The 12822-nt window shown below is 40.4% G+C and overlaps 1 protein-coding gene across 7 annotated transcripts in view; it reads right to left on the bottom strand.

The window, feature by feature from the left end:
- The window catches only part of DNAJC5B (DnaJ heat shock protein family (Hsp40) member C5 beta), a 129491-nt gene that overhangs the window by 45636 nt on the left and 71033 nt on the right, over positions 1-12822 (bottom strand). For 6 of the 7 annotated variants that reach the window (XM_033202510.1, XM_033202513.1, XM_033202511.1 and 3 more), the window contains one exon: positions 7463-7598. In XM_033202510.1, coding sequence (XP_033058401.1) covers positions 7463-7581 — 119 coding nt within the window. In that variant the 5' untranslated portion in view covers positions 7582-7598. Of the gene's footprint in view, positions 1-2382; positions 2501-7462; positions 7599-12822 lie in introns of those variants that run through there. The other variant, XR_004435214.1, reaches the window with a different exon arrangement.

Here is a 12822-nt window from a genome sequence, read left to right as displayed (position 1 = left end):
AGTAAAAGCCTTCTTCTTGTCACCTTTCCCAGCTGTCCTTTGAGGTAGCTGGGGACTCCATTTTATCAGCTGACTAATGACATATGGTTGAGTTTTAGATGACATAGGAAAAAGTGCTTTATTCACAGGAAGACTCTATGATAAAGATCTACAAATAGACATGGAAGGGACTGAGATAGGTCTTTGAGGCTGCTGTTTATAGTTAATTCTGTAAAAGAATGAAGAACTGGAGATACTGATAATTTCTTTCCCAACTTTGTCCCCTTTATTTTAGAGAACACTGTCCCTTTCCCTTCCGGCAAAAGTTGGATCGCACCTCCTTGCTAAGTGATAGTGGGAAGTTGTGATTCCCTGAATCAGAGCTAGTTAGACATGAATGCGCATCTGATCTGGCTGGATCCATGAGATTCTTGCTCCAGGAATCTGGGATCAGGACATGCAAATACTGAAAAGGGATCAGGAACCAAGATTGTTTCCCTTTCCCCACCTCTATCTACCTTTCTGGACTATAGGGTTTCCCTCTCCGAGAAGTGAAAATTTGGTTTTAAAAAGACAGCCTTGATGGGAAACAACCTAAATATCTATCAATAGGAAACTAATTAAGCCATGGGACATCCATGTCATGGAATACTACATGGTAATATGAAAAGAATGAGAAATCCTTTCATGAACTGATCCTTCCTTGGAATTATCTTTAAGATATATTGTTAAGAAAATACAAAGTACAAGCTAGGAGGGAGAACACACCACCATGTGTAGAAGAAAGGAAAATATAACATATATGCTTAGGCTGTTTACACAATATAATTATTATGTGAGGGTTTAAGGCTACAAGTTTTAGATAATGGGACTTGGACAATTGGGGAGATGGTAGGCTGTTGAAATAGATTTTAAATTTTCTGTTTGTTTCATTTGTTTCTCATTTTTCTTGTTCTTTTTTCTTGTCTTCCTGTGGGTTATTTGAACATTTTTAGGATTCCATGTTGATTTATTTGTGGTGTGTTGGAATGTGTCATTTTGTGTGGGTTTCCCAGTGACTGGGTATTATATATGTGTATGCGTGTGTGACATCACAATCTATTGATATCAGTTTGAGTGAAGGTGCAAACCTTACTCCCACTTTGGCTCCTTTATCCTCTCATTTTTAAATATCATTGTTTTGAGTGTCACATGGTATTATAAATTTTGTCCCAATCATCATACATGAAAACTCACACGGAAAAGGATAGTCTTTTGTATTTATCCATATTTCTGCTTTCTCCCTTGTTCTTTCCTTCTTCCTGATCATCTAAGATTCCTTCCGTTATCATTTCCTTTCTTTTGAAGAACTTCCTTTAGCTGTTCTTTAAGAGGAGATCTGCTAGTGACAAATTCTTTTAGATTCCCTTTATGTGAGAATGTATTTCCCCTTCACTCCTGAAATATAGTTTCACCAGATACAGAATTTTCTGCTGACAGTTCTTCTCTTTCATCACCTGAAAAATGTTTTGTCACTTTCTTCAGGCTTCTGTTGCTTTCGTCGAGAAATATGCTGCCATTCAAATGGGTGTTTGGCCATGCATTGTTTCTCCCTGACTGCTTTCACATTTTTTTCTTTGTCTTTAGTTTTCAGAAGTTTAATTATAATGTTCTTGTCATGGATTGCTTTGGGTTTATCCTGTTGGAGTTCTCTCAGCCTCTTGAGTCTGTAGGTTTCTATCTTTTGCCAAATGTGGGCAATTTCCAGCCATTACTTCTCTGAGTACTCTTTTAGTCCCATTGTTTCACTCCTCTCCTTCTAGGATGGCAATGCTATAAATGTTGGGTCTTTGTTATTGTCCCACAGGTTTCTGAGACTCTGTTTTCAGTTTATTGCTTATCGGTTGTTCAGATCGGGCATATTCTATTGATCTGTCCTCAATTTCTATTCTCTGTCATCTCCACTGTACTATTAATCTTATCCAGTTAGTTTTATTATTTATGTTTTTGTTTTTTTGTTTTTTTTTTTTTTTGGTTCTGTAGTTTCCAGTTGGTTCTTTTTTGTAACTCCTATTTCTTCACTAGGAATTTCCATTTTTTTACTTGCTTCAAGAGAATTTGTCATTACTTGTTGAATTATTTTATGATGGTTACTTTAAAATGCTTTTCAGATAGTTCCAACATCTGGTTCATCTCAGCACAGGAGTTAGCTGATTTTCTTTTCTTATTCAAGTTATGATTTTCTCGCTTCTTTGTAGGATGGGTGATTTTGTTTGTATCTGTATATTTTGGCTATCATGTTGGGAGATTCTGGTTTCTATTTAAATTGTTTTATTTTAGCAGGCAGTCTCCTTCTTTAGGTTTAGCATGCAGGTTCTAGCCTACTTTTGTGAGTGGTTCCAATAACAATCTACTTTTCAGAGTCTTTATGGTGCTTCTTCGGTTTGTTTGGTTTGTCTCCTGCTTCTGAGGCTCCCAACACTCCTTGTTGGTAGTAGCTGAGGAACCAGGTGTCTTTAGTTGAAGGAAGGGAGTCTCCAGCCTGTGGGGACAAAAGCATTCCTGGGCTGGGTGCTTGTGGTGGAATCCCCCTTACTAATGTCCTCTGCCAAGTGGGGTCTCTAGGTGAGAGAGAGGAGTCCTAGACTGGTGGTGGGAAAAGAGAGCACTTCCCCGGCAAGACGTTGATGGAGGGCTTTCAGTTGGTGCCGCTTGCTGTTTCTGTGGGGCTTGTCTAATGTTGTTGGCAGGACTTCTGTTCAATTTGGAAGAAGAATAAGGCTAACTGGATGCCTTCTCTTGCTAGATTGGGTATTGGGAAAAGCTGGGCCTGGGTTATCTTTTGTTGGGTTGGGGTGGAGGGGATTATAAAATGCCCTGCTGCTATGACCTGGGATTTCTGACCAATTAACCTTCCTCTTTCTACCTTTCAGAGTTCTCTTTTGGTTGTCTCTTGTGTTATTTCCAAGGCTTTTAGTTGTGCTTAGCAGGGAGAGAAAAGTTTACACCATCTTGCTTAGACTGGAAGTTCTGTATATATGCTTATTTATTTCTTCCGAGACACAGTCTCACTCTGTCGCGCTTCGCAGGGAGAGAAAAGTTTACACCATCTTGCTTAGACTGGAAGTTCTGTATATATGCTTATTTATTTATTCCGAGACACAGTCTCACTCTGTCGCCCAGGCTGAAGTACAGCAGCATGATCTTGGCTCTCGGCTCACTGCAACCTCTGCCTCCCAGGTTCAAGTGATTCTCTTGCCTCAGCCTCCCGAGTAGCTGGGATTACAGGCATGCATCACCATGCCCAGCTAATTTTTATATTTTTAGTAGAGATGGGGTTTTGCCATGTTGGCCAGGCTGGTCTCAAACTCCTGACCTCAAGTGATCCTCCTGCCTCGGCCTCCCAAAGTTCTGGGATTACAGGTGTGAGCCACCGTGCCCGGCCTATATATGCTTATTTAGACATAAGATCTCTCTAGAAGGGTACACAAAGAATTGATAATATTGCTTCCCCAGGGAAGTGATTTGGGGAATATGAGGTAAGAGAAAGACTTTTTTATATACCTGTTTTCATTTTAATAAAATGAAAGATTATCTTTTTAAAAATAAAATGCAAAACAAGAAAGAAGTCTTCTAACTCAGCCTTGTTTTCAAGAGCACAGCCAAATATTATAACAGTGGCCAAGTTGTGTATGGATTCAACAGTTGGTAATTTTATTAAATTTCACTGATTTTAATTTCACTATATTGTGACTGCTTTGATCCAGATCCCACAATATAAGAATCATATTCTCAGTGGATTTCCAGCTTGCTCATACATTTTGAATAACTTGCAGAATACAAATATGTAATTTAGGGAGAAGTAGATGCTTTTGGCAGCATACTAGTACCCTAATCACCTGAAAAAATAATATTTGTATGACATTAAAACAAAATTAATAGCAAGACACTAATTACATGAATAGACTTTATGTTGTAATTGTTAAATTTGCAAACAACTCAGCATAATTAATGCCTTAATTAACATATGACCTGAAATTTTAGCTTACAAAATTAATAAAGACAATTAAGAGTCACATTTTTAAAGTAAAGTGGATTTTAAAAATTACAAGGAAGTTGGATGTCACTTTTTTCCCTCCCCGTTTTGGGGAGCAGTTTTGTAGTTATTACAAAAATTAGTTAACTGACAATGCAATTATGGCATTCCCTCCCACCTCCCCTCACCCAGCACAATGTCCCAGCCTGAAGCCTTCAGTCAAATTCAGTGATCTTCAGCCAAGGACGTCCACCAACAGGTGTGGGCAGCTCCCAGGCACACTCCTCTGGATAGGTCTAGGGCAAAATGGAAATGCAAAGACTTTTCTCTCCCTAGCACCTTAAGGGAAATATAAACTAGAAGGTTGATATTCACTTTGATCAGACTCTACCATTTTCATGTAACTATTTGGTTCCAAATTACAGTTCGCACCATTGTCATTTCTTCTTCAAAACATGCTTCTCAAAGGCATTTCAGTCCTACAGTTTGCCAATGGTGAAGGTTCCAATCCAAACCCAGAGAATTTCCCATTAATAGATAAATATAGAGACTCAATAAGTATTAGTGGGCTAAGGATTTGGAAAAAAATTAGATCTGGAATTTGACCTCATTCCTTTTTCATATTTTAGCATATGAAATATGCCAAAATAAACCTCAATTGGATCAGTATTTAGTGTCAAAGCAAAATCATAAATGTGCTAGAAGAAGATAAGGTGAATATTTTTATAGTGCTGTAATTGCAAGAGGTCTTTTAACCATAATTGGTAAAACAAAAGTCATAAAGGAAATGACTAACAATTTTGCCTAATTTTAAACTTCTGTACAGTAAGAAAAAGCACATAGGTTAAAAAAACCTAATTCAAGACTAAATCAAGAAGTAACTGATTAAAATCTGAAAATTTACTTATACTTTGATTCTTTTTTTCCCATAAAGGCATAGCTTTTTACCTCATAAGAAAATAAGTAATTGAAAATATGCATTATAATATATGTACATTAAGTATAAGGAATAAGTAAAAGAACTTACGTGTTCAATAACAACTTGCAATGTGACTAAATAAATTACAGAATAACTGTAGGCTAATGCCATTAAAAATCAGACTATTTAGTAACATCAAGATATTTTCATGATAAGACCTTGTTTAAAAAAAAAAAAAAAAGCAGTAGTAGTCCAGGTGCAGTGGCTCACGCCTGTAATCCCAGCACTTTGGGAGGTCAGGGTGGGAGGATCACCTGAGGTCGGGAGTTCGAGACCAGCCTGACCAACATGGAGAAAACCCATCTCTACTAAAAATACAAAATCAGCCAGGCATGGTGACAGGCACCTGTATTCCCAGCTATTCAGGAGGCTGAGGCAGGAGAATCACTTGAACCGGGGAGGTGGATGTTGCGGTGAGTCGAGATCGCGCCATTACACTCCAGCCTGGGCAACAAGAGTGAAACTCCATCTCAGAAAAAAACAAACAAACAAAAAAACAAATAAAAAAGAGGTAGTTGAAGAATATAGACTAATACAACCTGATTTTAAAATGTCTTTTCTAGATAGAAAAAAAAAGACTGGAAAGAAACAAAATATTAATGACAATTATTACTAGAGGTAGGATTATGGATAAATGTTATTGCCTTCATTTTTGGTAATTTGCAAATTCTCTACAATAAGCGAATTAGTTTTGTACTCAACATTTTTTTTTGCAAGTTGGAAAACAGTTTAATCATCAGTCACCAAAACCCACAGGTGTATCTTAAATGTTTACAAGCACAGATTATTCCACTATTTCTGTTATCACCATATCCTTCACGGTAGCGTATCACAAGTCAAAAGTTTCTGGTTGTTTCATCTACTTAAAACTATATGTAAGAAAGAACATGAGTCTTAGCAAATTTAGGCTTCAATGTGAAACTGTCAAGGCTCTTCTGGCACTTTGGGAGGCCAAAGTGGGAGGATTACTTGAAGCCAGGGGTTCAAGACCAGGCTGGACAACAAAGCAATATCCCATTTTTTAAAAAACGATTTAATTTCAAAAATTAGCTAGGCCTGGTGGTCTTGATAGCCTGAGTAGCTAGCCTGAAGTCCTAGCTACTCAGGAGGCTGAGGTGGGAGGATTGCTTGAGCCCAGGGGTTCGAGGCTGCAGTGAGCTGTGATCAGACCACTGCACTCCAGCCTGGGTGACAAAATTGATGCCCTATCTCTAAACAAACAAGCAAGCAAACAAACACTCTCCCGGAAAGATTTTCTCTCTCTGAAAGCAGCTGCCTTGTCCAGAAGGTGGTTAAAGTCCACACATCTTTCTTCCTCCAACTAGCCAAGAGACAGTTAAATACCTCAAAATGCCCTATGAGGTCCCAAAACATTGTCAAGACAAGTATCGGACAGGCCACATGCCTTACAGGTGGGACAAATATCAGAATTTTGAGAAATTCATTAAACTCATCATGGAATTCTTGGAGGACTGACATACTACAGCACCAGTGCAGAATATCTCCTGGAGTAGGAAGCCCTGAACCAGTGTTTCTTCTGTCACTGATAGGCCTTTCTAGACTTTGGTGTAGAAGCAGATGATTTTTTTTGTGTTTTGAGTTGGGGATTTGTCCCTTCGACTTTAATTTTACAGCTTCCCTCATATGTTTGGTTTGTAGTAGTGGCATTTCTCCCTCAATATTTTTTTATTCCTTGGATACTTAAAATAAAAAGACATTTCAAAGTTTTCCAAAAATAACTAGCTTGGAACTAGACTATAAAAGCTCAAAGGTAAGGGCTTGAGAAATGTGGCTTACAAATACAGCATTCCACCAAACTCCTTTTATTAAAAAAATTCCTCTACCTGACTCAGTGATGCCATATCAGATGGGTTAAATGACAGTGGTTGGCAGGGCGTGGTGGCTCATGCCTGTAATCCCAGCACTTTGGGAGGCTGAGGTGGGCAAATCACCTGAGGTCAGGAGTTCAAGACCAGCCTGGCCAACATGGTGAAACCCCGTCTCTATAAAAAAAAAAAAAAAAAAAATTAGCTGGGCATCGTAGCACGTGTCTGTAATCCCAGCTACTTGGGATGCTGAGGCAGATAATTGCTTGAACCCAGGAGGCGGAGGTTGGAGTAAGCCAAGATTGAGCCACTGCACTCCAGCCTGGGCGACAGAGTGAGACTGTCAAAGAAAGAAAAAAAAAAAAATGAACTGACAGTGGTCGGTTCACTCATTTCTCTCTCTCTCTCTCTCTCTCTCTCTCACTGCAGGTCTAAGACATAGGCTGCCCTTTCCTAAGGCCCAGCACCATCAGTGAGTTCTTTCATAAAATCAATGCCATGCCTGTCCATTCCTCACTCCTATGTTGTAGAGCAGGGAACATTAGATCTAAAATTTGGATTACCTGGTCTTAGCAAGAAGCTTATGTCTTTAATGGAGGCACCTACCAGTCACAAAATAACTATCACTAGTAGCACAAGAAAAGTCACCATTGAACTCTGTACCTGTAGGTTTTCTTAATTTCTTCATTTGATGCTCCCTTACGCAGACCAAGAATTTCGTATAGAGCTTCTCCTGTTGTTGACAGAGTCCGCTGTCTTTGGTTAGGTACGTTACGTGCCATTTTCTAAGGCTGCAAAACTAAAGGAGAGAAAATAGCCATGAAGGTTATGCACACTACTTCCCACTCTCTAAAGGGGAAGACAGCTCATTTTTGACCTTTTGTAAAACGACAATCTGAAGAATAGTTGTTTGCCAACTGCAAAAAGAGGGGAGAAAAGGGTTAGGAGAGCCAAAAGCAGAGCTCTGAATCAGGGTGTTAAAGAATACAGGCAGCCATGCAAATGGAACAGGGCTTTGTCCACACGGTTAAACAGAAGCAAAATGTCATCTAAACACCCAGTGAATTCAGAATTGTTGAGAATCAATCCTCACAGGCCAGGCAAATGTAGAGTTTTTTGGTCTTTTGTTTTTTCTGGAATTTGTTTAACTTCTTTTTCATATATTTTCCAAATTTAGCCAGCAATGGAAGTGGTGGATATGGGGCAAGCAGTGGCTGGGGGATGTTGTCCAAATTATGCTAAATTTCAGTTAAAAAGGAGGAATAAGTTCAAGAAATCTGTTGTACAACTTGGTGACAATAGTCAATAACAATATATTATATATGTATGTGAAAATAGCTAGGAGAGTTGATTTTAAGTGTTCTCACCACACAACAAAAAGAGAAAAGAACTAATGTGTTTGCTAATTAGCTTATCTTAACCATTCCATCATGTATGTACACATAAGGCGAAACATCACACTGTACACCATAAATGCACACAATTTTTGTTTGTCAAATAAATAAACAAATCAACATAATAATTCAAATCCTAGGACTACAGAATACAGAGTTAGAGGCCATCTAGGCCATCTTAACAAATGCCTTTTGGGGTGTTCTGCCCAGAGATCATAGTAGTAGATAATTTTCCTATTCGCCATTTAATTTTTCTTTTCCTGGGGAGTGCATAGGTTCCCCACTGCAACTTGTGCTTTTCCTGACACCTGCCTCAGTCTTACCCAATCTCCATTAGTCCACCAGGTGGAAGTACCTAACGCAAGTCAGACCAATTAGAATCCTTCCCTAACATTTTAAAAACATAGAACAATCTCTCAGATGGTGAAACCTATACAATTGAACATTTGAATATTGTTGGCTGGCCTGAATTAAGAGACGGTGAAAGAGAGTGAGAGCCTCAGTGGGGTTCAGTTCCTGGCTCCGGTTGTCCTCGGGTCCACCTGCAACTCTTACCCTACAACAGTTTGTCTATCAACCCTTCCTTGAATTGGGCCAATAAAATTCCTCTCCATGTACAAATGTACACACATATTTTTTCTTGTTTTTTTCTTGTTTTCAAGTTGTGTTTCAGCTAGGTTTTGGTCACTGTCAACCAGGACTCCTAAGTGCTGTTACACTCTCTCAATTAAATACCAGTGGCAGCTCCCTGAGCATCGCCAAGCCAGACTAACTATTGTGGAAGTTTCTTAAATCACTGCACCTACTCTGCCTTTAAGTTGAATGTGGCTTCTGGGTACTTGGGAAAGAATACTTTGGGAAAATAATAGTGATAAACTAAGATATTCAAACCCAACAGATTCAAATGTGTTGTGTTGACATTTCTAGTACAGATAAGAAGAGTTATGTCTGCTTTATCGATTTTTCTCTATATGCAACATCCAAAAGAAACCATTTTGATAGTTTCAATTTGAGGGGAAAATGTATTTCCTCTTCATCATCTATGTCATAAAATAAGAGAGATGTCATGACTCCCATAAATCAACAGATAGTTGTAAAATCAATTTTAACAAGGCACAGAGAAGCATAATTTTCATGCTTGTGAGCACCGTGCTCTATGACTCACTCACTTTGATTGCTTCCTACTTGGATCTTGCTGTCACTAATCCAGGAAAGAGAGATACAGTTTACTGAAGATAATCTACTACATGGATTATGATAACACCCACAGCCGACAATTCAATTATCGTCATGCACCGCTTGACAATGAGGCTATGTTCCAAGAAATGCATCCTTAGGGGATTTTGTCATTGTGTGAACATCACAGAGTGTATTTACACAAACCTAGATAGGAAAGCCTACTACACACCAAGGCTATATGGTATAGCCTATTGCTCCTAGACTACAAACCTGTACAGTGTGTTACTGTACTGAATATTGTAGTCAACTTTTTAACACCTAAACACAGAAAAGGTACAGTAAAAATGTAGTATAAAAGATAAAAATTGGTACATCTGTATAGGGCATTTGCCACAAATGGAGCTCAAAGGACTGGAAGTTGTTCTGGATGAGTCAGTGAGTGAGGGATGAGTGAATGTGAAGGCCTAGGTCATGACTGTACACTTTTATATAACGGGCAATGCAGTAGGTTTGTTTATACCAGTACTGCCACAGACATGAGTCATGTGTCACACTACATTATGACAGCTACATTGTCACTAGGCAATAGTAATTCTTCAACTCCATTGCAATCTTCTGGGACCACCATTGTATATGTAGTCTGACGTTGACCAAAATGTTATTATTCAGATGACTATATTTATTCAGAAGCCTAAAGTGTGGGTTAGGTCTTCAGAGAGGTTGCAGACTAATATGGGATCCAAATGTATAAGCCAAAAATGAAACTAGTGTTCAGGGTCAGAGAAGTACCAAGTATAGAGATCAAACAGAGGAGGGATCTCCTAGAGGACAGGATTCTGCTTGGGAACCATGCCATTAGAGGCCTCGCTTTGTGCTTGGCACATATTAGGTATCAGGCAAATGTCCGTGGGGTGATTCAAGAGCAAGTGCTTAACTTGAGTGAGAGTGGGAGGGATGGCCTCGCAGAAATAGTGAAGCCTGAACTGAAAGCAATACTACCACTTGCTTCTGTAGAACTTGGTTCATATTTTTCTATTACAGCCCTTCTATCTAAGTCTAACCTCAGATCCGTATGGCCTTGGTGGCCAGTGACTCTCTTGGTCATCTATTTGCATAAATCAACATGAAGTAGGACTTCTGGGTTTGGGGACTGAAAGAGGAGGGAGGAAATTTTGACTGGGATCTAGCTCAGAGAGAAGATGAGGGGAGTCTAGACTAGATGATGCCCACTGGTCCCCTGCCCTACCCAAGAATGTGTTTTTGAGCTCCTCTTGGGGATAACTTAGAGACTGAAGAGATGTTTGCATGAGCACTCTGTAACGACTAAAGGGAACAACGATTTGCAACTCTGAAACCATTTCACAGGGAGAGGCAGCACCCAGGCCAGGCTGGGCCAGCATTTTTCTACAAAGAAAGTAGCAACAGAGAACGTGGCAGAAAGTCAGGGGACACTGCTGCCTGCCCCTTCCCCCGCCCCTTCCTTCCTGCCCCTGCCCATTCCTTCCCTCCTATCAGGCCTGATAGGAGAAGGGCTGGTCACAGAAGGCCCAGAGTCATTTCAGAAAGCATTTGCAATACCCGCTAGGGATACTCAGAAATATTTGGGGTGTTTGGAAGCTCCAGAATCACAATGTAGGAAAGACTCAGTACCAGCAAGGGGCAGGAAGAGTGAGGGTGGGCAGCTGGGTGGTGGGGTGTGGGGGGCCTTCAGGTTGCTTTGTATATACTTTAGCTGGGGTTAAGAAAGCATCATTGATTCAAATTTTAAAATGGGCATGGTGTGGACTAATGCTAAAGGAGAAAATGGGGATGAAGGGCGGACACTAATCTCCCTGAGCACTGGCACATCTTTGGGAGGATTTTGCAGGAGATGGGGCCCTGTATTTGTACAGGTGAGGTCTAGCAGCACAGCAAAATGAATAAATGAATACCAGGAAGGCTACATTTATTCCCACAGCCAATGGGACTGGCAACAACAAGGTTTTTACGCTCAACAAAACATTATTCACTTAAATATCTCTGCACCACCATACTCTGAGCTCCTCAGGGGCTGGAATCTGATTTTCTATTAATCTTTGAAATGCAAGTGACATAGCACAGGGCTATGTTCCATAAAAGTCTTAAGAGCTGTCATATTGCATGAAAGGGAAGGAAAACAGGGAATTAGTCTTTACTGAGCCCCTCCTATGCACCAGAAAAACAACTTTCATATGTCGTATCATTTAATCCTGTTATCAGTACTTGGGGGCATCAGAGAGGCACCCCCAAAAGCTTAGGAATAAGATAAATAAAACTGTTTTCTAGAGTTAAAATGGGAGATCAGTGCATGCTGGATCAGGAAAAAAGCTGTCTTATAAAATCATCTTAAAGAGATAAATGGCTCGTGGGCCTGCAAGACCTGATAGAACCTGATTAACTGCATAACTGTAACTGACAGTGTCAGGTTCTTCTTGTGTTGGTTATTCAGGAGGATGAGCAGACACAGACAGGCAGAGAAAAACAAATGTGGAGGCCAATGCTGACTGGGCCATCCAAGCGCTATTGCAAGGAAGGCGGGAAGGGACTCAGGCCCCATTGGCCAGGCAGTTGCTCTTGAGAGAAGCCCATCCAGCAATTTCAGCCCTCGCTGTTAAACACTGGACTCATCTAACTCCATGCTGACAAGTCTCCTGGCTACTATCTGGCATCCTACACAAATCTTCCTCAAGGAAGCGAATGCACCGGTCACATGGATTCAGTTCTTGTCACTGGTCTCAGGGACACTTCTATCTCCTGGTAAATGAATAAATTGGCATGTGATGATGATTTGTCTTGCCCTGAGATCCACCCACAAGGAGGACATGAATTGGTCACATTGACACAAGTGATCTTCTTCCAAGGATAACTGTTTCCCTTCATAAAATAATAGACATCCGGAGTTTGTGTGCCATCCGGAGAACATGGCTGCAGGGAGTGCGGTCTTCAGCAAGGGCCTGCTCTCTGGCTGCCGCCAACTCAGCTGGTTGAGCTTCAGAGGCTGAGAACTGGACAGCCTTTCGCTGTTTTGACCACAGTAAGATCATGATGTGGTGATGAATGCTGTCATATAAAGTCTCTTAGAAGACCAGCAGCCTGTAGCCCCCGAGGGGCAGCAGGCATATACCTCTCTGCTTTGCAATCTCATTTTATGGATGAGGGAAGTGAGTCTCCCAGAAGTAAAACAACTTGCCCAGGTTCACAGAGGTGAGTTTTGAATTTAGCTATCTGGTTCTAAAGCCCATGTTCTTACTAGAGTGTCATATTGAATAACACTTGACGTGTCTAAGATGCTTTACAATTTACAATTTCCCCCAACTAGTATCTCATCTAATCCTCACAAGAACTCTGAATAGCAGTGACACTGAACCGAAGCAGCCTTGCACTGTGTCCAGCTACAGGTTGTGAGGGGCCCTGCAGCTCTGTCCAGGGTGA

This window comes from Trachypithecus francoisi, unplaced genomic scaffold (assembly GCF_009764315.1).
Source record: "Trachypithecus francoisi isolate TF-2019V2 unplaced genomic scaffold, Tfra_2.0 Lachesis_group7, whole genome shotgun sequence".
Taxonomy (NCBI): domain Eukaryota; kingdom Metazoa; phylum Chordata; class Mammalia; order Primates; family Cercopithecidae; genus Trachypithecus; species Trachypithecus francoisi.
The sequence above is the reverse complement of the archived record's forward strand: the minus strand, read 5'-3'. Positions and strand labels throughout refer to the sequence as shown.